This window comes from Anopheles moucheti, chromosome X (genome assembly GCF_943734755.1).
Source record: "Anopheles moucheti chromosome X, idAnoMoucSN_F20_07, whole genome shotgun sequence".
NCBI classification, from domain to species: Eukaryota; Metazoa; Arthropoda; class Insecta; order Diptera; family Culicidae; genus Anopheles; species Anopheles moucheti.
The window spans coordinates 17,467,278-17,491,841 of NC_069142.1; the positions used below are offsets into that span (position 1 = coordinate 17,467,278).

The window sequence follows — 24,564 nt, forward strand, 5'->3', positions numbered from 1 at the left end:
TATGCATACTAGACTTGAATGTTATTGCATCCAGAAAATGATAGTCATTTAGCTTGTACGTAAAACTGACTTTTTATCAATTTCAGACCACAGGAACTGATGTAAATAGCTGGTAAATACAAACAACTTTTAGAACTGAACTGAAATCCTGACTTGCGATACAGCTTGATCAAACCGCACAGACCGTCAAGTGATCTATTATAGCGTTAATCTTATATTAAAATTCTTGCTTGGTAAAGATATTGAGGCGTGCATATATTAAATACATTCGATTGCCAGTTATGTTCGCAGTTTATGCTTCTTAAAACTGTATTGTTAACTTAAATAATATTAAAACACTACTTTTTGTAAAGTACCATTGCATGCGAGAGATATAAAGCAGTTAAATCACGTGTGGGGTATTTAGACAATTGAAATGATTTATAAGTTGTACCCCGTTTAAAAGCGCACTACATGTAAACCTTCTTTTATACGGTCGAAAAAGAGTGCTTACTTTCAAAACACAGGAATGAAGGAAAATGCAGGAAGCAACAGTAAGAACGAATAACAAATGAACAAACTGCTATTATGACCGCTACTAAGCTTATTCTCGACGTTTATTTTTTAATTTTTTTCAGGATATAATAAAATTTGCTTTGCTTCATAACGATATGGATAGCTAAGATAAATGCGTTATTTTCTAACCGATCTCGTTTAAAGCGTTCCAGGTTGGATTTCGGTTTGCTAGGGATTTGACGCTGCTTTTGCTGATATACCCGACAGGTTGTTATATCTATAGAATGAAATCTTTCCAACCTAATCAGATCAGTCGTTTTTGTCATCTTTTTTCTACATAGCGAAAAACAATATGGCGTTCAATCATTCTAGCGATATCGATGAATCGATTGCTGGTTGCATCTTCCATCATCTTCCCACGGTTTTGTAGCTTTACGTTCCTGCTGCTCTTCCCTACTCCCTCGCAAACAATTCAACCTGTACTAATTGACGTTATTCTTGCGCGATCCTCGAGGTTTGATCGTTTCTGAAATTTGCCACATAGCATCCTCGTCCAAATAGTACTCGAAGTTATCAAAGAAACCAATGATGCGTTCATTTTTTTTAAATGGATAAGTCCTACAAGGTAGCAACAAAAAATATGTTAGCAAAGGACTATTATAAGACAATTATTCTACGACGATACAAACCCTTTCTTAAAACGCTTCATGTTCACCACGATATGATACTGTTGCCAACGTTTCGAAAAGTTTATCGAACCGTCCGGTAAATGATCCGGGTTGCCAATGTGAACAAATGTAAGATCTTGTAGCACGAGTCCACTATTAAGAAAAAAAAGTAATTGTCGTTGTAATAATTGTTTATGTGGATAATTAATTATGTTTTTTTTTCAAAATCAAAGATGCTCTCACATGTATGGAATACAGGGGGATATCGTTTCGGCCAGTGCTTGGCGATAGGCCCGAAAGCTGGAACTGGAATCGATCAATGCACAGTACTCCTTCAGTAAGCCTTCAGTTATCGTTTTGTGCCATTCCAACCTGAAAGCGATGGAAAATAAACTCCACATTAGAATACCTTTGATACTATTAATATATGGTAAGACATACCTGCGTATTGGAGCAGAATCCAGTGCCGACAGCAGTGCTAGATACGAATTGTAGTTATTGATTTTTCGTAAATGTTTCATTATTTTTATAAATTTGATCACGTGTTTCTCCCTATCTTTGGCATCGTTTTGCGAAAGTATTTGAGTACGAGCCCTAAAAATAATGTACATTCAGCAATAAGTAGGAATATCCGTCATAATTATCACGTTTACAACATTATTTTACATACCAATAAGACATCTTATTAAAGTGTTCAGTGAAACGCGTCAAATTTGGGGACCGTTCCTCGCACTGCTCCTGTGCCCATATTAATACTTTCGGTATTTCGATTTTTTGGAAAAGCTCAGCATCGAGAAGCGTCATTTGTTCCGCTATTTCAGCCGACTTAAGATCGAGAAGAGTCGGTGGCTGGGCAACAAGTGCTCTAGACGATAGCGTTTGGACGGTCAATGACGCCTTTTGCTTATAGATCAACGCTTTCTCGATCAACTTCACACGCAGCAACTTGGCCATCGTGAGATGCCCAGCACTCACCAACTGATAATCAAAGTTCATCAAAATCACCAGCAAGCGTTCGCTTAAATCCGGCGTGCTATTAAGCAAAACAAGAAAAGAACATTTTCAACATTAGGACAAGCAATGTTTGGAGTAAAATGTACGTACGTAAGATCATTCACCACTCGTACTAGTAGGGAAAACGATTCTTTGGCGGCTTTCTGTTTGGCATCATTCATCTGACAGTGGTAGACAGTATAGCGATGGGACAGCTTTTGGATTAGTTCCAGCGGCGAGATAAATGTGCGGAACGTAGTGATGAATGCTTCACCGTAAGCTGTAGGTTATGTAGATATCAAAATTTTCATATAGCAGAAATGCAATAAAATGTCATAGAAACACGTTTGTATCCTTGCGCCATCGTAAATGATATATTTCAACTAAGCAGATAGTGTATTCAAGTGTTCTCTAGATTTGTTCTGCTTTTATATCAATATTACTGTTTATAATGTTTTACTTTGTTTAAAAGGAGTGCTAATGCTAATTGTTTTACAAATTATTGTGGCGTTTCATATATACAGGGTTTTCGAATTTGAACAGCAAAGTTTGATACCATTGCTAGATTCCTTTTTGAAATTGAGCTGGATTACGTAAAACTAAATAAATAGTTGAATGACGCTACTAAAGTCAATCTGATTCTTTCCTAAATCACACGCTTGCAAAGTTTAACGACAGGATTAATAAATTAAAAGAAAATGTGCATTTTGAACAAAATCTGGAGTCTCATCTACCACATTGCATTCTCATCTATTTCAACACATTCCAAATCAACTTATAAACAATTCACTAGAGCACGAAAACCCTCAAATATGGATATTATTACACTGTAAGCTTATATTGAAATTAATAAGTACCCATACAAGCATCGCGGTTATTCTATAAGAATACAATAACCATAGACAACCATACTTTAATTGAAACCTAAAAACTTAAACTTTTAACAACATCACAAAACATGTCTACCTATGTATGTTTGAGAAATATAGCACGACATAGGTGCCATGTACTGTGCTATACATGCAAGTTTTGGATGAAATGGTCATAAAATGGTAAAGTATCAACCAATTTTTTAAACATTCATGTACTGAAAGGAACAAAATCAAAGCAATATCATGGATGTTTCGCATATTGACGGCGATGTGTAAAAATATTGAAGAATGTAACGAACTGAACGATTTTGTGTAAGGCATTTCTGTATTTAAAATCAATGTACAATTTTGTATATTATGGTTAACCAATTTATCAATCGATATTTAGAAGTTCACACAACTTCAATGAAATACATATTATTGAACATAATAATAATAAAAAGTGATACCTATTCACTCTTCCCGAGATTATGCAAAGTGAATTCACTTCTTTGTATAGTTTTCTCAACGCATACAAGCTTTAAAAGCGAAAAAGGGAAGATTAGGATAGGAAAGTATTGTTTAAAACTTTGTTTTGTATTTTCAAAGCCATATATCGGTAAATATATTCAATTTGGGACAGAATCAAGAAAAAAGAAAACATTTAACATTAATTTCTACCTTAATATAATAATATAATATAAAATATCATTATTATTATACATCATTAATTACAATTTCTACTTCATATGGAAGAGAGCCAGATATGGTCTACTTTCTTGCTTGAAATCGAAAGCCCCAAATATTTCAAGGGTGTAGTTATTGCTATTTCAATAAGCTATATGAATACGCAAGTTGATCAATCAAATTGAAATCAATATTTCCTATGAATGACCATTCATTCCAGTCTAACTAAAGAATCACCATCGATTGCTCTAAATATTTTATCTTTTTCTCCTAATAAACCAGTCTTCAAATACATCAAACAGCGACAAAACATCTATGAAATAAGATAAACTACCGGCAAAACTTCAAGCTTTCATGCACTCAGCACACTTAATTGAGAAAAAATATGTAATTGGTTTTGGTTGCATTTGTAAGATGAAACCGCTTACCATCCTCTAAGCAATCGTCTGTCAGTAATTATCGAAAAATTTATTACAAAAATGAAGTAATATAATACACATGTTAATTAAGAAGATCAATTGTGACATTTGGAAACAAGGCCGAAACCAGAAGTAGCGAGATTCAAATGTGCAATAGAATCAATATTGATTTTTTTTACAACACATCCTTTGTGATGATACAACAAAGAAAAGTTAACGAGAAAGGGGGACCACAAAGAGGAGACAAAAAAATAAACATAGCATACACGACACATTAAAGAAGGGTGTGATTTGAATAAAATTACAATTACTCGCTGTGTAGGTTAAGGCTTGGATTTCGTTGTAAAATAGCGTTCTGAGAGGTATACACAGCTAAAATTAATGAAATACCACTCTGAACGGTATCGATGTATCGATTCTTGTAAAGCGTTTGTTATATGCTTACCGTCTGAATTTTTCTGCACCCTGGTGGCATGTATAATTAATGCATCCGGTTGACCACCCTTAACATCTGGTCCATCTTCGTTTTCTTTTTTAAACACTAGATAATTGCTCACGTCTAGCTCCTCCATTAAGTTCAGGGGATGCTGTTGTTCCAAGATAGTTATGCCGTTCTGTAAAAGCAAAAATATATTGTATCCTTGGTAACTACTAAAAATGTCGATCGCTGTGATTAAAATGACAGTTACATACATTACAAAAACAACAACAAAATCAACAAAAAAATTACAGTTGACGAAGAATATCGCTACATTTTGATTGGTCAGAAATGCAATATTTAGGATTATTTTCTTGCATTCAAACAAAAAAGAATAAACAAGGATAATTTACGCCTAGTAATGATAAAGAAATAAGTGACGATAATTAATGTATACTATATAGATCCGAAAAGATCTATACAGGAATAAACTTTAACATGAGTGTTAACTATGTTATTAAAGTGTTTTAAAACTTAATACATTTTAATGCTCGAAATAAAACTTAATAAATTGTAATGCGCGCCAGATAATATTAAAATGTACAATCCTTACCCGAGATACGCAGATGCAAATTGTGTTGCGTGTATGAATTGCGTGTGTTTAAAATTTGTCGTATTGCATATTTGTTATGTGGCATTTAATTTTAGATATTCACAAAAACCTGTTACATTTTAACCAAAAGTATTTTTTATAATAGTAAAACGTTACTCTCATGGTTGAGATAAACGTAGAAATATTATTACTTTGAATGTGCTTCGTCGAGTGAAAATAAGTATTCGATCCCCTAATACAAAATGATGTTTTAGAGGAAATTCGACTAAGATTCTTCTGGCACGCATTAACCGCGTAACTAGGAAAATATAACATGCATACGAGGTTAATATGACTACAATGGCTTTATGATTAGGAAAATTCAACAGCGAAAGACTACTTTAAAGTTCAAGTCAAATCAATAGAAGAAAAAAACAGTAGTAAGAGCACCTTATTGTTCCGTCTAAGTATGACCTCAACCTCATCCCCGGATTTGCTGTTGCGATCGTCTATGGTGTCGCCTACAGGTGGTGTAGTGGACGATGCGTACATCATATCGCTGGATGGTAATACCGACAGACCTCCGCTACTACTGCTAGTTTTACCCTTGTTATGGATATCGTTAAAATAACTACTAGATTCAACGTTATTACTACTACTGCCAATATTGTTATGACTGCGACTATGATTGGCAACGCAGCCACTGCTGCGACTAGTAACGAGATTCGTATTAGAAGCAGGAGATAATATATTATCTTCCCTTCCCGTAGTTGGACCTTTTGTGGTGGCATCGCATCGTTCTGTTAGAGGAATTACTACTACAAATGATTTGCTCTTTGGCATCAACCACAATATCACCAGCGGAAGAGATAGTTGCAGAAGTGGTAGTAATAGAAGTAGTATTATTCGAGCCAGCATTACAATTGCTAGATGTTGAAGATGCTTCTAAATCAGGAGATTGGGTAGCTTGCGATACCTTCGATGTTTTCACGTCCAGCGTTTGAGTACAGGTAGTCGTTGGCGTTAGTCCAACTCCAGATTGCGCCGATACGAGGGATGTCGTTGATGGTGAGGGTGATGTATTGATTGTATTCGAATTTTTCTGTGGATGCTGATGACAATGAACGCCATGTATGTAATGATGCTGATCTTGAAAAATTTTAGGACTGGCAGGAGGTGTTGATGCAATGCTTGGCGTTTTGCTGTTTATACGTTGACGCTTTGGTGGCAGAGCGGGTGGTTTCATGTTAACGTTTGGTGAATTAGGTGGTGACACCGTAGCCGGAGCAATACACGATGGCGAAAGACTGAAATGATGTAAACATTAAAACTCATTCGTATTCCGAAGCAGACTGATCCTACCATCTTACCTTATTGTTTGACTGGGAGAAATATTGTGATTACTCGTGTTAATACTAGAAGATACCTGTTCGGACTGTGCAAGATTGTACGTGTGAACAGAGTGACGCATAAATTCGGACTGGTTCTGTGTGGCACTGCCAAATATTTCCATGTAGGCCATTACTGAAAACTGAAATACAATCATAAAAAGTTAGGCAAAAACGAACCAGTACGGTAATCGAATCAATTGTGATCACAAGATCTACGCAAAACTCATATTTGTTTTAACGCCTAGTGCAATGAAACCAAAATAAATAAAATATTATCTATACATAAAATGAGAGAGCGATAGAAAGGATGCAACTCATTCAACCACAAACGAAAAAGGAGGCAGCAAAGACAAAGCAATGAGGAAATCGAAATATTTTTTTCCGAGGAACAATAGACACTAGACATACATTATAAAATAGAACAATAGAAGGAATATTGCGTAGTGCTTGGTTGGGTTTTCGTCGCCTTTGTGGTTATTTGCGAATATGGATGTTTGTCAATAGCTATTGTGTAGTTTATCAGTGTAGTTAATTTTATAACCAACTGTGGATTTTTTTTTGGTTTACAAATACGAATTTTAAAATTATTGTTGATATTACTCTTTGACCTAGTCTTCTAGGCAGTGAAGCGATACGACGTAACTGCCCCGTGGCAATCGCCAGTTTATCGGGCGCAAAATATGTATCCCGCATATAAATACACGTGACATAATTTATTTGTACGGGCGATTTATATCCTTTTGCGTCAGTTAAGCTCGCGAGCGTTATGGAGATCGTGTTTTTGTCGATCGCTTAGCTTGTAAATCGTTACTAACGGACTGTATTAACTTTATGCTCACGTGCTGATATAAAGGTGTTGATACAAAGGTGCCAACGATGAAATAAATCTCATTCTGCCTTCTGCTATATTGCTACCTTGCGGTCATGAGTGAGGATGTTGTGTGTAGGTATGCGTGTGTGTGCGTATTTTTCCGAATGTATGTGTTTTAAAGAAGTTCATGTATAAATGTAATAAAGTATCATGTATATGTGTAAGTGATATTTGCATTATGCGGAGTTCAAACAATTTTTCGTTTCGTTTCGTGGTCTGAAAAGCTTAAAAAATAAGGCTGGTGGTTTTAATTTACTTATTTTTTTTTTTGCTTTCAAAGAAGGGAGTTAACAACTTTTAATAATTTGTACAATTGTTAAGGGGAAGAAGACCAACTTACCTGAATATGCAACACTTTGAAACACTAAAGTGCGCGCATCACAACATAAAATTGAATTAGAAATTGATCGTTTGAACGAAGACTGTTAATAAATACTAATATTGATACTAAGTTGCATATGAGTTCAACACACATCCCCCCATGAACGATTGATTATTATTGATTATTGTTAAAAACAAAACAGGATACAGTTTAAGGACGATAGGTTTTTTTGTATGGTAAAGTGGATGGACTTAAAGAATGATAATAAATGTGACACATTCATTTGAAGATTTGAAGGTATTCACTTTGTTCATGATTGAATGTTTTTCACAAACTCCTTTTATGGCTTCTATAACTGTTGTACCAAATGATTATGATTTTGGATCACGTAGTCTCAATTACCACATCAATCAAACAACAATTATAACAAAAATAAATCAGTATTTTATGTTCCATAAGTAATTTTCTTATCTTTGATTTGAATTTTAATTACTTACTAGTCTACTTGATTAGGTTTGCTACAAGCACTCAAAATGAATACTCACTATGCTTCTTCTTAATTGGGAGCGGTGGTGGTTCTTCTTGGAAACGGGTCATGTGTCTAGGTTCGATCAAGCTAATATGCTTGCTCGGTAGATTATGAAACATCTGTTGTCGACTGTATAAATATGATGGCGAGTTAGGCAACGGAAAGTGGCCAAATGAATCTTGAGCACTGTAAATATCGTGAATGTTATGAAATATTTTCGTTTGAAATTCTTCATCAAATATGTTTAACGCACCTTCGCTCTAAATCGACCTCGTCCACATTATCGTACTGTGATGGATGGCGTTCTCGTTTAATACTGTGTGATCGTGTCTTGACAGGAAGTGCTGGTGGCCTGTCGGATGAGGAACCACTCGGTCGTGGAAATACGTCATCACTTCCAATCTCATCTATACTAGAATCTTGCTCGAGCAGTTTCGATATACTACTGCTACCAGAAGTAGTCGAATTCAGTGAAGCCGAACAGGCAAGCTGTTCGATAACTTTCGAATCGCCCGTACCTTCATCACTTGCCTGCGTGATAATAGTGTCGATTTTCTGGTGAAAGTGTTGCTGTTCCTGATGATGATGATGATGATGATGAAGCACTTGTGTTTGGTGATGCTGTTGTAGGTGTAGTTGCTGTTGTCGTTGCAAGGAACTCTTGTCAGAAGTCACCACGAGTGTGGTTATACCGTCCACAATAGATTCTGATTTGTGCACGTAAGAAGCTGATGAGGACGACGAACTGGCACTTTTCTGATGATGATGAGTCGTGACGGAGGCAGCCGTACTCTGATAATGCATCATTTGTTGTTGCTGTTGTTGCTGATCCCGACTTACTCGCAGCGAATACATTGACTCGAACCCAGACTCATTCGAGTTGCGATTTAGACTGCTGTTACTGTTCTGCGGTAAACCAACCAAATCTGCAGGTTCTTCCCAGGCATGAGTGCCGGATGACGTTCCGAGCATTACTAACCCACCTAAACTAGCGGCCGGAGCACTAGCATGTGAAGAACAACTAGTGAGTGCCCTCAATTCATCTTCCTCGCGCGAGTGATTAAGAGCTGAATCCAGCGAACCGGCACTGGCGCTCAAGAGACTGCAGTTATCTTCAGGAGAACGAGAACGTAGCGACATTCGGTCAAGACCAATATTTCCACTTGTGCCACCGGTTCCTCTACTACCAATACCCACACTGCTTCCTCCATCCGCGTGAAAAATGGTGGAATCAGTGGAATTGCAGTCGGATGATGTTGTATCATGGAAGGAATGGTTTTTAGCATGTTGACTCTTTCGTTTTGGTGGCAATGGAGGTGGTGGTTCCTGCGAACGATCGGGTAATGGTGGTTTGGGAGGAGGTGGTGGACTCGAATCACGTAAGATGCTTTCGGTACTATGTGACGCACGCACCGTCTTCAAGGAAGTTTGTTCAAGAATATCGCGCTCGCGTGGTGTTAGTGGAATGTCTGGCAGAGAAGTTCGTTGGCTGACCACGTCCACTGTTGGTCTTTGTAATGTGTTGGAGCTTGTGCCAGGTGTACTCGACTTTGAACCATCTCCAGCAACGTTTCCTACGGATACGGTCGATTTCCGATCGGATAGCTTTTCGTTTGCCAAATTAACTAGATTATTCACGGCATTCTCCACCAATTCAACTACCTCCTTTACATTTTCCTTGCTAAGTGATGGACAATCATCACCCTCCTTGGTCAGCAACACTTCGTCACACAATTTTAGCAGATTGCCCAGTGACACGTGAACGTGGTTGGTGGCGTTAATAAATGCCGTGCTTTGCTCGTTTAGTGTATAGGATTGGAGGGCTGGAAGTAATAAAAAAGAGATAATTGTTAAGATTGTGTGTGTTTGTGTGTTAGAAGGAAAACGATATTTGGCGCTCGGTGGTATTACTGCAACTAACCTTTATTTCCAACACCGCTTCTTATATATACATGAATAATTCATTTCAAATGAACGTTGGAATTCATTTCTCAATACTCCTCCTCAACGTTCATACAAATTCAACATTTTTGCCATCTTGTCATGTTTGACATTTCCTAATGCCTTAGTTAATATGTCTGCTCTCATCACTTCCGTTGGACAATATTTTAGTTCAATGATTTTCTTTTCACAAAGATCCTTGATGAAATGTTCTTTTGTTTCTATATGTTTTGACCGTTTACCAGATCTTCCTGTCTTTGCAAAAGTTAAACATGCTTGGTTGTCTTCGTAAATGGTTGTAGGTTTTGATATGTTTTCCCCTAATTCATGTTTCATGTTTCGCCCAAAGCAATATACTCTGCTTCCATTGATGAGAGGCTTACTGAAGTCTGTTTATGGCTGGTCCAAGAAACAGCTCCTCCTGCCATAAATATTACGTATCCGGTAGTAGATTTTCTGGTTGTTCTATCTTCAGCCCAATCTGAATCCGTATAGGCTTGTACTTCTTGTAAAGGATTGCCTCCTAATTTTAGTTGCCACTTTCTAGTTTTAATTAAGTATCTAACTACTCGTTTAGCTGCTACGTAATCTTTCATTGTCGGATTGCAAAATTTTTGTTCCAAAATAGCCACGCTGGCTGCTATATCTGGTCTGGCACAAAGAGCGATATATATCAAACTTCCTACGACACTTTTGTATTTCGTTATATCCTGTAAAGGTTCACTGATCGTATCGTCCTTTATATATCCAATATCCATCGGGGATAACGCTGGTTTCGCTTGGCTTAGCCCAAGTTTTGAAATGATATCATCAATATGCCTTTTTACGCTGAGGCTATAAACTCCTGAATTATCGCACTGTATTTCAAAACCTAGAAAATATTTCGTATTTCCTAACCACGTTAACGCAAAATGTGTTCGGAGTTTTTCATATACTTCCTTAATTTCGTCTTCATTTTCATGAGCAATGAGTAAATCGTCGACATAAACAATTAAGTACATTATTGTTTTTCTTTTCTTTGCCACGAAAAGTCCTTCATCTGATGAGCTTTTCTTGAACCCTAAATTTTCAAGAACTTTTGTTAATTTAATGTTCCAACATCTTACCGATTGTTTTAGCCCATAAATGCTTCGTTTTAGTCTGCATACTTTCTCCTCCTGTCCAATTATTTCAAAACCTGGTGGCTGTGACATATAGATTTCTTCTTCGATTTCTCCGTTCAAATAGGCTGTTTTCACATCCAAGTTTCTCAACAATAGTTTGTCTCTTCCTGCTATTGCTAATATGGTCCTGATGGTAGTGTATTTAGTTACAGGGGCATATACTTCGTGAAAATCTATTCCGTGTTTCTGTGAATAACCTTGTGCCACTAATCTAGCTTTGTACCGTATTGTCTTACCTGTTTCGTCTTGTTTCTTCTTGAACACCCATTTGCTTCCAATAGCTGTCTTACCGATCGGCAATTCCGTTAACTCCCAAGTTCTCAAAACTTTGTGTGATTTGTACTCGTCATCCATCGCATTCTTCCATGCAACGGCATTCGGGGAATCCATGGCTTCTTGTACAGTTGTGGGGTCATTCTCCAATGTACTTACTGCTTCCAGGACAAAGTCAGATAAACGTTCAGGCAGTTTACCTTGAGTGCTGCGCACTGGTCTTTTGTAACTTCCTTCACTTTCTTCGGGAATATTTTGAGAACCAAACGAAGGAAACTTGGACAGCCTTTCTTCATTAGTACAACTTTGCTCTTTGTTATGATCTATCTCTTCAGGAACGTTCATTGTATTGTCCAATGCACTATCGTAATCGCTTTCATTATCTTCCTTTTCACTCTTATCACTGCATTGTTCCGATATCGTTTCACTGCACTGTTCGATATTCGAGTGATAGTTCGATATCGCCTTTTCTGGGTTACATTGTTTCATCGAATTTGAACCCATGTTTAATTTATCTTCCAGGAAAATAACGTCACGAGCAACAACTTCTTGCCCCTTTTCAGGATTCCAGATACGATAACCGTTAACTGTGTATCCGATCATAATTCCACGCCACGATTTTCCGTCGAATTTCTTACGAAACTGTTTTGGAATATGAACAAACACGTTGCAGCCAAATATTCTAAGATTCGACACATTTGGTTTCTTTTTGTTCCACATTTCGTAAGGTGTTCTTTTTCCAATAGCAAAAGCAGGGCTGCGATTCGTTAAATATGCTGCCGTTTGTATAGCTGCACCCCATAGTCCTTTGTTTACACCACTGTCTTCAAGCATTGTTCTCGCTTTTTCAGCAAGGGTTCTGTTCATACGTTCGCATGTACCGTTTTGTTCGGGTGAATATGGAACAGTAAATTCCATTTGAATACCCTTTCTTTTGCAATACTCCATAAATTGACGGTTTCTATATTCTCCACCATTGTCACATTTTAATTTGGAAATACCAATACCACATTTTCTTGACACTATTGCTTCATATTCACGAAACTTTTCAAGAAACTTCGTTTTTAGTTTTAATTAGAAATACCATTGTAAAACGAGACCAATCGTCTATAAACGTAACAAAAAAACGTTCACCTTTCACTCCTATTTGCTGCATGGGTCCACATACATCCGAGTGTATTATTTCTAGAATTCTACTAGATTGTTCACTTCTTCGTTTTACAAAAGGTTCTCTTGTTTGTTTTCCGATAACACATGCTTCGCAAATTTGTGTATCATTTATATTGTTTTTGGAGTTTAATGTGGGTAAGCCTAATACCAAATTTTCGCTCTCTAGTATTCGCATATTCTTCGAACTTAGGTGTCCAAAACGCCTATGCCATAGTTCCTGTTGTTTTTCTATGCGTCCACTAAAATAAACTTCAGACCTTTTGTGGTAAAATTTCACTTTGTAAAGTTTGCCACATCTTTCACCCTCCGCAATCACATTTTTCCCGCGACGTATGGTCACTGTATCGTTTTTAAAAAACACTTGCATACCAGCTTCCACCATTTTAATTACCAAAAGTAAGTTTACACGCGCGTTTTCTATGAATATAACGTCTCTGATGGTTATTAGAACAGATCCAGGTTATGGTTATCAGAACAGAGAATTGGTTTTTGGGTATGAAAATACTTCAATGTCCCCACCATGTGTGGCAGTAATGCTTTCTCCTTCTTTAACCACTGCCACAACAACTTTCTCTTGGAGCCTTTCTAGCTTTTGAAAAAGAGCTTTATTATTTGTGATGTGTTCCGTGGATCCTGAATCTATATACCATATGGATCCATCATGTTCTTTTGGTAAACGGTTTATCATGAAACACGCTCGTGATACATTCCTTTGCCATCTTTGTGTTTTATTCCTACAGTCGCGTTTGTAGTGTCCAATTTTTCCACAATTGTAGCACTTTCCAGCAAATTTCTTCACTTCTTTACGATTTTGCCCTACAAAAGCAGCCGATGTTTCTTGTTCACTTTTCACACCACGTCGTATATTACGCTTTTGATCTTCCGCTAGGAGCCTTTGTTTCACTATCTCCATCGTTAGTTCTGTTTCCGGCATATTTTCCAATGCTGTAACCAATGGATCATAACTGTCGGGAAGACTTAAAAACAACTGAGAAATCACGTCTCCTTCTGAGACTTTTGCACCAGCCGTTTTTAACTTTCTTACCACTTCATCAAAATCGCGCAAATGAGCACTTATTGATGCTCCTTCAGCCATTTGCAGGCTAGCGAGTTGCTTCCGAAAAATAGATCGATTCGTCACCGATTTACATGCGTAAACGTCCGTGAGTCTATTCCACATTTGCTCTGCGCTATGTGCATCTCTCACAATCTCTAGGCATTCGTCAGCCAGAAAATTCACTATTAGGCTTTTTGCCTTTCTATCCGCCTTTACCGGATCTTGCTTATCGGACTTCGCCGATTCTTGCTTGTCCGTTTTCGTCTGTTCTCCAGCCACTACATTCCACACTCCTTCCGCTTCCAGAATCGTCTGGACACGAAAACCCCAATTCTCGAAATTGGTTTCACCGTTAAAAAGCGGTATATTATATTTAATCTTTTCCATTGTGGGACCTGGGCCCATAACCTGTTAAGATTGTGTGTGTTTGTGTGTTAGAAGGAAAACGATATTTGGCGCTCGGTGGTTTTACTGCAACTAACCTTTATTTCCAACACCGCTTCTTATATATACATGAATAATTCATTTCAAATGAACGTTGGAATTCATTTCTCAATAATAATTTGTATAATCATCGATCTTATCCAAATAGGGCATAACAACACTTTCGGCGCTGTTACAACTTATCCATTTACTTACCCGTATGCACGTTAGCAATAGATTCCAGAACAACCGTGCCATTGCCCGGTAACATCTCAAGCTTGTTCTTCAGTATGACGTCCTTGAAATGTGTCAGCGCATTTTTCACCTGTCGCACATGATAGTTAAGATCTTGTATCGGCTTCGATGGTTCGTCTGTGGTACTTTTCCGGATGCCATACCCAAACGCACCAAAGTCTAAATTTTAGACCTTGGTTTAGACAGTTTTTAGACGTCTAGAAAACGTCTAAAAGGTTTCCAATTTTCAGACGCTTCGACCAAAAGTAACGCCGCTTTTTAGCGTAACGGTCTAAATCAAGCGTTACGAGAGAGCCAGCGTTACGAGAGAGTGCTCGCATGGAAGAGAAAATAAACTCTAGCCAGAGCGTTTCCCCCGCTTCGTTTTGGTGAGCAAAAAAAAGGTACCGTGTTTTTTCTCCACCCACTGCCTTATGTCGATTTATGTATTTACGTCGCTCTTCCTGTTCTACTCTGGATCGTTCTCATATGAGCTTTTTCTGGTGGGCTGTTGTTCTGTGCTCTATCTGACCGCGCGTGGCTGTGTCGCCGCGTGCGCCTCCCCTGCACCGCACTCGATCGTGTTGATATTTTGATTTTCTCTTCCCCCTTCTGTTTTTCTATGTGCGGTGGTCGCTAGGTGTGGGAAGGTAAGTGAGACGATATTTCTTTATTTACCGGTCTATTCTAATGCAAGCTAAGTGCTGTCTATGTGTGTGTGTGTGTGTGTGTGTCTGTGTGTGTGTGTGTGATACGACGTTAGACTTGGCAGTGAAAGTGATCGGCTCCATACAAGTGTGAAAATTGGCATCAAACGGAGGTGCGTTCTGTAGAAACTTTTTCTGTGGGGAAACTAGAGAGATTATGTGGGGTTCGAACCGGATATATTTTATTATTGCATTTGTGCTGTTACTTACTTATCTGTTGTACGAAGGTGCTATGGGGTTGGCGCCAAAACAGTGCGTAAAGAAGCAAATTTTGTTCTACGCTTATAAGCGGAGTGAAACACCGGCCGGTGATAGTGTACAGTGTAAAGTTGTGTGATGCGCTGGAGCATCGATGCTCGTAGCACATAAATTAGTGCAACACGCGTCGCGTTTGTTTTTTTTTGGGTGAAAATGTTTCGCAGTAGGCCTTAACTTAACGACTGTTAAATCGTTTCAGATCAATCAGGGCAAAAAATAGAAAACAACAGCAGTGAAAAAAACGCGAAAATTAAGGAAGCACTTTTGAAATGCTCCAAACGTAAGTAAAGTACAGCGCAACGCTTAAAACGCATTGTCCTGTGTATAATGAGCTTTGCGGTTCTTCTCCACAGTGCCGGGAATTACCATCCGCAGCAGCAGCGTCCGGTCCGATGTACCGCAGGACGTCATTGTGACGCCGGCCAGACGTGGTAAGTTTGATTCATGCTTATAAATGTATGATTGTTGATTCGTACACATTTGTGTAATAGGCTATTTCTCTGTTCCCTCAGCGATTACTACTTCGATGCAAATAGAAGTGTTAGATCCACTGCCAGGTAACTCGGATCAGCTGATCCTGATTGGAAAATCTCATTCCAAGTGCGATATGACAATGCGTTTTTTTTGTTCCCTTAGTTGCTACTCCTCGAAAAAGAACGGCCGGTTATGATGCGAGCAGCTGGCCAGCATCGCCGTCATGCTCCTACCGGGACAGTGTGGAGCGAGGTAAGAAATGTGGTTCTTGCTATTGCACGATATAATTCCCCCTTTGACAATATTCTAATGCGCTTGTTCTATTTTTTAGCTCCTGAAACCCCAGCCGGTTCCACCAGCCAGGATGCGCTGTGGCAGCAAGCCCTCCAAGCCATCGAGGAACAGCGGCAGAAAATTGCGGATCTTCGCAAGGAGCTGGCTGGTAAGATGAACGTTGTGATCGGCAACTCTGTCCGGCAAAGGCAGGCAATGGAAGGTTACCTTGCTGCTACCCGTCCACAGACAGGGATTGTTCCTCTGTCGGACCTTGATTTGGTACCAATGGAGAATGAACAGCAGTTGGTAGATTTCGATGGGGCTCTGGGCACGGATGCGGATTACCACAGAAAAGTGGTTCAATATTTGAAGCACCAAATTTCACGCACGGATGTGAAAAATCGCATACATCAAGCGATTGATTTGATGTTCAGCAAACCATTTTTTGCCCAGATAACCTGGACTGGAGCGAGTAGAACGGGCGAACGAAAAGTGGAGTTGAGGAAGTTCGGGAAAGTTTTAGAACTATTCCGAACCGTAGGGGGCAACGATGCGGTCCTGCCGACAGCGCAGTTTGTGGCAGACTTCATTAAACTTAAGCTTAAACACGCTAAAACCCGTGTCCATATACCAGCAACAAAGACGACTTCATCACATAAAAAAACTAGGTTTACGTAGATGTTTAGTGTTTCTAGGGGTAAGGTTAGGATTAAAGTAGTTGTTAGTTTTGTGCGAATTTTTTTGGTTTTGAATTTCAATTTATGGACTGCAATTGCAATTTTCATGGACTTTTTTATTTTTAACTTTTAGGCTAGCTAGGTTAGAGTAATTTTTTGATGAAGTCGCGCTTGTTGCTGGTGTATGAGGGCAATACGTTAGGAAGTCTGTCGCATGCTTTGCTAGAGGGACGTTCGGTGCCTTCTTTTTGTTCGGATTATTTGTATGGCGTTGTCTACAATTTACTCAACTTAGCTTAGCGTTCAACGGTTTTGCTGGCACGGGCACTTTAGTTGGTGGTAAAATATGGTTTGTTGTAATCAAATCAAATGCAAGATTAGTCACATTTGCGCGGATGTTGTGTTTTGAACCACTTTTTTCTTGTAATACTAGATCCGTGCGCATGCTCTACCTAAACTGCTAGCTGTTGTTCACTCTCTATTGGTACTAATTCAAGAGCGGACGGCGGTACTCTTCCATTGCCAGGCCTGTGATACGTCATCTTACCATCCATGTTTCCTTCTCCTGCTGCTGTGCTTGTTGCGCGAGTTGGGTTTGTTTCGTCAGCGCCACTCTGCCTGAGATACAGGGTTTCGAGCGGTTCGGCTGTGTGGCAAGGACGAAATCGGTTCTCGGATCTTGTTGAAGGTCGACGTGGACTCTACAGTACAAATTTCGCTTGCACTGCACCGAAATATGCAACTTCTTCTTATATTATCGGCACGCGCAACAACCTCAAGAGACCTGCCATTTCTGGCTTACTGTTCGTGTGAAAACCGGTGCCGCTACCATCATGCCAACGGGCCGCCCCAACAACAGTTCTGTGATAACTGTAAGACTAAAAAATGTATCATGTAGGACAAAGTGTTGCTCGATACGAAACGAGTAGCGATAAGGACTAGGTGATATTACTAACCGAGCATGCCCGGGATAAGGCTTCTTGCAAGGAGGAAATGCCTTCGCAAATGGTACAAAGTTCAACGCAAGCGGCGTAGATCATGCGTCACGATGAACAAATGAATAAATAGGAGATAGGAGTACCGGTCAAAGATAGAATCAAATATTGTGTGCTAAACCCAAGGCTGTAAAATGTACGAACATAATCGTCGTAATAATGTGATAATAGCGAACAATGATAAACGCATGTTTCGTTCGCAATAACCAAAAATGTATTTATTTTTATATTACAAATACAAACAAATGAACGCAGACGCATAGATAAACAACAAAAACAAATGTCTTCTGTTTGCAGTATATGTAGTGTAACTTATCACAATTTAAGCGATGGTTTGATTTTACCATGTATATATCACAACACTAGTAACAGATGCTCGAATACATTCCTTAACACGTTGACAAACGGAATACTTATCACACGAAGGTTACTATGTAAATGTAGCACATGTTTATGCACACGCATTTGAGCATATTCGAGAGGTTAACGCAGGTGTTTAGCGTAACGGGAAAGCACTATCCCTTCCTTCGATTCCGAAGAGACGAAACACGCAGAACGCTGATTCGCGTTGTTAAATCCGCCACTTGCGGTGCCACGTTGAAATGCACGCACTATTTAAATAACTCATTCGGACCTCAGTAGTTCGTCCGAAAAAGTATGCAGCAGTGGCACAAACGTTAGGTCCTGCTTATTTTTGTGTCTGGTTACCACCAGCTTACAAAGTATCTCGTCCGTCGCACACTGGAGGTCAACACCGCTCGACAGGTCTCGAATGCATCCTCTGTAGATAAACATATCGCTCGAGTTCATAGGACCGTCAAATGCTAGCATTTTACGGTTTAGTTTATGTCCTCTCACAATTACTTTACCTACATCAACATCCGTGCCATAAGCGGCAGACTGCAGCTTGCCAATGCTGCCGTCCTTGGTCAAAAACCATGCGTTCCCCCAGGTGGTTTGTAAGGTGAAACGTGGACGCACGAACACCTTAACGACAAACTTGCTTTGCACGGAGGGATAGCTGATCGTCTGCTCGTGGGTCTTTGGCATACTGAAGCTTTCGAATTCGGAAAGCCGATTTACCGCCTGCTCCAGAGTGGATTCCTCGCGGGGAAATAAATCTACAACCGCTTCGTTAAAAATTCGGAACCGTTTTGTACTCCGGATGGGCATACACACACACACTGCACACGAACTTACCATTTCGGCTAGGGCCCGCTGGCTGCTCATCTCCGGCCTCGTTCACCCTCCGAAATTTAGCCGCCCGGCGATAAAACCCACCGGTGCGACGTTCGCGATCGATTTCGTCCGACATGACTGATAAAATTTGAATAACGGTTTGAATCACTGCACTGCACTGCACTTCGATAGCGAGGATTAATAGCGTGTGGCGTATGTTTTTTAATTGTTTTGGTGGATCGGATGCTGTCACATTTGAGATGGACCGCTGATCGTGAGATGCCATAATGGCCTCTTTGTAATTATTGAGACGATTGCAATAAAGAATTTTATATTGTTTTATTTTGTTTCATAATGACTTAATCATGTTCCATCGATTTGAGCAGTGTACAGAATAATTATAACCCAAAATATTACATTTAACAATAGTATTGATTATTAACATAAGTACATAAATTTTGCTAACTGTGGCCAGGCACCGTGTACCGCCTTGTGTTCTATGCATATCGTTTCTCCTAACATGGGAAATCGGATCCCGTATCGGATCTGGATGCAATGCCGTGCACTTTGCATCGTCGCAAATCGCTCAGCTGATCGACACGGTTATGAGTGACAAAGAAGAAAGACGTGTGTGAAACCCACCTATACATACAAGACCGACGTTAGCAAAGTGAACAAGTGAGCGAGAGTTTACGGCGGAGAATTTACTGCCTGGAGAGAATGTTACTCCCATCGGCCGAGCGCTCGATGCGCGTTACCAATCCACGGACGTTACCGTGTTAGCGCGAGCAGGCGAGAAACAGCGGTTAGAAAGAGCACTCTTTTATTTTGGCCGTTGAAAGTCTAAATGTTCTCTTTGGGTTTGCTGCATGGGTCCACATACATCCGAGTGTATTATTTCTAGAATTCTACTAGATTGTTCACTTCTTCGTTTTACAAAAGGTTCTCTTGTTTGTTTTCCGATAACACATGCTTCGCAAATTTGTGTATCATTTATATTGTTTTTGGAGTTTAATGTGGGTAAGCCTAATACCAAATTTTCGCTCTCTAGTATTCGCATATTCTTCGAACTTAGGTGTCCAAAACGCCTATGCCATAGTTCCTGTTGTTTTTCTATGCGTCCACTAAAATAAACTTCAGACCTTTTGTGGTAAAATTTCACTTTGTAAAGTTTGCCACATCTTTCACCCTCCGCAATCACATTTTTCCCGCGACGTATGGTCACTGTATCGTTTTTAAAAAACACTTGCATACCAGCTTCCACCATTTTAATTACCAAAAGTAAGTTTACACGCGCGTTTTCTATGAATATAACGTCTCTGATGGTTATTAGAACAGATCCACCAATTTTTGGGTATGAAAATACTTCAATGTCCCCACCATGTGTGGCAGTAATGCTTTCTCCTTCTTTAACCACTGCCACAACAACTTTCTCTTGGAGCCTTTCTAGCTTTTGAAAAAGAGCTTTATTATTTGTGATGTGTTCCGTGGGTCCTGAATCTATATACCATATGGATCCATCATGTTCTTTTGGTAAACGGTTTATCATGAAACACGCTCGTGATACATTCCTTTGCCATCTTTGTGTTTTATTCCTACAGTCGCGTTTGTAGTGTCCAATTTTTCCACAATTGTAGCACTTTCCAGCAAATTTCTTCACTTCTTTACGATTTTGCCCTACAAAAGCAGCCGATGTTTCTTGTTCACTTTTCACACCACGTCGTATATTACGCTTTTGATCTTCCGCTAGGAGCCTTTGTTTCACTATCTCCATCGTTAGTTCTGTTTCCGGCATATTTTCCAATGCTGTAACCAATGGATCATAACTGTCGGGAAGACTTAAAAACAACTGAGAAATCACGTCTCCTTCTGAGACTTTTGCACCAGCCGTTTTTAACTTTCTTACCACTTCATCAAAATCGCGCAAATGAGCACTTATTGATGCTCCTTCAGCCATTTGCAGGCTAGCGAGTTGCTTCCGAAAAATAGATCGATTCGTCACCGATTTACATGCGTAAACGTCCGTGAGTCTATTCCACATTTGCTCTGCGCTATGTGCATCTCTCACAATCTCTAGGCATTCGTCAGCCAGAAAATTCACTATTAGGCTTTTTGCCTTTCTATCCGCCTTTACCGGATCTTGCTTATCGGACTTCGCCGATTCTTGCTTGTCCGTTTTCGTCTGTTCTCCAGCCACTACATTCCACACTCCTTCCGCTTCCAGAATCGTCTGGACACGAAAACCCCAATTCTCGAAATTGGTTTCACCGTTAAAAAGCGGTATATTATATTTAATCTTTTCCATTGTGGGACCTGGGCCCATAACCTGTTAAGATTGTGTGTGTTTGTGTGTTAGAAGGAAAACGATATTTGGCGCTCGGTGGTTTTACTGCAACTAACCTTTATTTCCAACACCGCTTCTTATATATACATGAATAATTCATTTCAAATGAACGTTGGAATTCATTTCTCAATAATAATTTGTATAATCATCGATCTTATCCAAATAGGGCATAACAACACTTTCGGCGCTGTTACAACTTATCCATTTACTTACCCGTATGCACGTTAGCAATAGATTCCAGAACAACCGTGCCATTGCCCGGTAACATCTCAAGCTTGTTCTTCAGTATGACGTCCTTGAAATGTGTCAGCGCATTTTTCACCTGTCGCACATGATAGTTAAGATCTTGTATCGGCTTCGATGGTTCGTCTGTGGTACTTTTCCGGATGCCATACCCAAACGCACCAAAGTCTAAATTTTAGACCTTGGTATAGACAGTTTTTAGACGTCTAGAAAACGTCTAAAAGGTTTCCAATTTTCAGACGCTTCGACCAAAAGTAACGCCGCTTTTTAGCGTAACGGTCTAAATCAAGCGTTACGAGAGAGCCAGCGTTACGAGAGAGTGCTCGCATGGAAGAGAAAATAAACTCTAGCCAGAGCGTTTCCCCCGCTTCGTTTTGGTGAGCAAAAAAAAGGTACCGTGTTTTTTCTCCACCCACTGCCTTATGTCGATTTATGTATTTACGTCGCTCTTCCTGTTCTACTCTGGATCGTTCTCATATGAGCTTTTTCTGGTGGGCTGTTGTTCTGTGCTCTATCTGACCGCGCGTGGCTGTGTCGCCGCGTGCGCCCCCCCTGCACCGCACTCGATCGTGTTGATATTTTGATTTTCTCTTCCCCCTTCTGTTTTTCTATGTGCGGTGGTCGCTAGGTGTGGGAAGGTAAGTGAGACGATATTTCTTTATTTACCGGTCTATTCTAATGCAAGCTAAGTGCTGTCTATGTGTGTGTGTGTGTGTGATACGACGTTAGACTTGGCAGTGAAAGTGATCGGCTCCATACAAGTGTGAAAATTGGCATCAAACGGAGGTGCGTTCTGTAGAAACTTTTTCTGTGGGGAAACTAGAGAGATTATGTGGGGTTCGAACCGGATATATTTTATTATTGCATTTGTGCTGTTACTTACTTATCTGTTGTACGAAGGTGCTATGGGGTTGGCGCCAAAACAGTGCGTAAAGAAGCAAATTTTGTTCTACGCTTATAAGCGGAGTGAAACACCGGCCGGTGATAGTGTACAGTGTAAAGTTGTGTGATGCGCTGGAGCATCGATGCTCGTAGCACATAAATTAGTGCAACACGCGTCGCGTTTGTTTTTTTTTGGGTGAAAATGTTTCGCAGTAGGCCTTAACTTAACGACTGTTAAATCGTTTCAGATCAATCAGGGCAAAAAATAGAAAACAACAGCAGTGAAAAAAACGCGAAAATTAAGGAAGCACTTTTGAAATGCTCCAAACGTAAGTAAAGTACAGCGCAACGCTTAAAACGCATTGTCCTGTGTATAATGAGCTTTGCGGTTCTTCTCCACAGTGCCGGGAATTACCATCCGCAGCAGCAGCGTCCGGTCCGATGTACCGCAGGACGTCATTGTGACGCCGGCCAGACGTGGTAAGTTTGATTCATGCTTATAAATGTATGATTGTTGATTCGTACACATTTGTGTAATAGGCTATTTCTCTGTTCCCTCAGCGATTACTACTTCGATGCAAATAGAAGTGTTAGATCCACTGCCAGGTAACTCGGATCAGCTGATCCTGATTGGAAAATCTCATTCCAAGTGCAATATGACAATGCGTTTTTTTTGTTCCCTTAGTTGCTACTCCTCGAAAAAGAACGGCCGGTTATGATGCGAGCAGCTGGCCAGCATCGCCGTCATGCTCCTACCGGGACAGTGTGGAGCGAGGTAAGAAATGTGGTTCTTGCTATTGCACGATATAATTCCCCCTTTGACAATATTCTAATGCGCTTGTTCTATTTTTTAGCTCCTGAAACCCCAGCCGGTTCCACCAGCCAGGATGCGCTGTGGCAGCAAGCCCTCCAAGCCATCGAGGAACAGCGGCAGAAAATTGCGGATCTTCGCAAGGAGCTGGCTGGTAAGATGAACGTTGTGATCGGCAACTCTGTCCGGCAAAGGCAGGCAATGGAAGGTTACCTTGCTGCTACCCGTCCACAGACAGGGATTGTTCCTCTGTCGGACCTTGATTTGGTACCAATGGAGAATGAACAGCAGTTGGTAGATTTCGATGGGGCTCTGGGCACGGATGCGGATTACCACAGAAAAGTGGTTCAATATTTGAAGCACCAAATTTCACGCACGGATGTGAAAAATCGCATACATCAAGCGATTGATTTGATGTTCAGCAAACCATTTTTTGCCCAGATAACCTGGACTGGAGCGAGTAGAACGGGCGAACGAAAAGTGGAGTTGAGGAAGTTCGGGAAAGTTTTAGAACTATTCCGAACCGTAGGGGGCAACGATGCGGTCCTGCCGACAGCGCAGTTTGTGGCAGACTTCATTAAACTTAAGCTTAAACACGCTAAAACCCGTGTCCATATACCAGCAACAAAGACGACTTCATCACATAAAAAAACTAGGTTTACGTAGATGTTTAGTGTTTCTAGGGGTAAGGTTAGGATTAAAGTAGTTGTTAGTTTTGTGCGAATTTTTTTGGTTTTGAATTTCAATTTATGGACTGCAATTGCAATTTTCATGGACTTTTTTATTTTTAACTTTTAGGCTAGCTAGGTTAGAATAATTTTTTGATGAAGTCGCGCTTGTTGCTGGTGTATGAGGGCAATACGTTAGGAAGTCTGTCGCATGCTTTGCTAGAGGGACGTTCGGTGCCTTCTTTTTGTTCGGATTATTTGTATGGCGTTGTCTACAATTTACTCAACTTAGCTTAGCGTTCAACGGTTTTGCTGGCACGGGCACTTTAGTTGGTGGTAAAATATGGTTTGTTGTAATCAAATCAAATGCAAGATTAGTCACATTTGCGCGGATGTTGTGTTTTGAACCACTTTTTTCTTGTAATACCAGATCCGTGCGCATGCTCTACCTAAACTGCTAGCTGTTGTTCACTCTCTATTGGTACTAATTCAAGAGCGGACGGCGGTACTCTTCCATTGCCAGGCCTGTGATACGTCATCTTACCATCCATGT

The 24,564-nt window shown here is 39.9% G+C and overlaps 1 protein-coding gene across 1 annotated transcript; it reads right to left on the minus strand.

Annotated features, from left to right (window-relative positions):
* Positions 1-451: 451 nt before the first annotated feature.
* Positions 452-15,873, minus strand: LOC128306699 (guanine nucleotide-releasing factor 2-like). Its single transcript, XM_053044286.1, is given in 16 exon segments — positions 452-1,113; positions 1,185-1,316; positions 1,407-1,535; positions 1,605-1,757; positions 1,834-2,196; positions 2,268-2,436; positions 4,123-4,140; positions 4,559-4,727; positions 5,574-5,919; positions 5,921-6,430; positions 6,494-6,647; positions 7,726-7,749; positions 8,253-8,422; positions 8,490-10,059; positions 14,480-14,677; positions 15,861-15,873. Coding segments are annotated over 16 exon segments (4,254 nt in total). The 3' UTR covers positions 452-977.
* Positions 15,874-24,564: the final 8,691 nt, after the last annotated feature.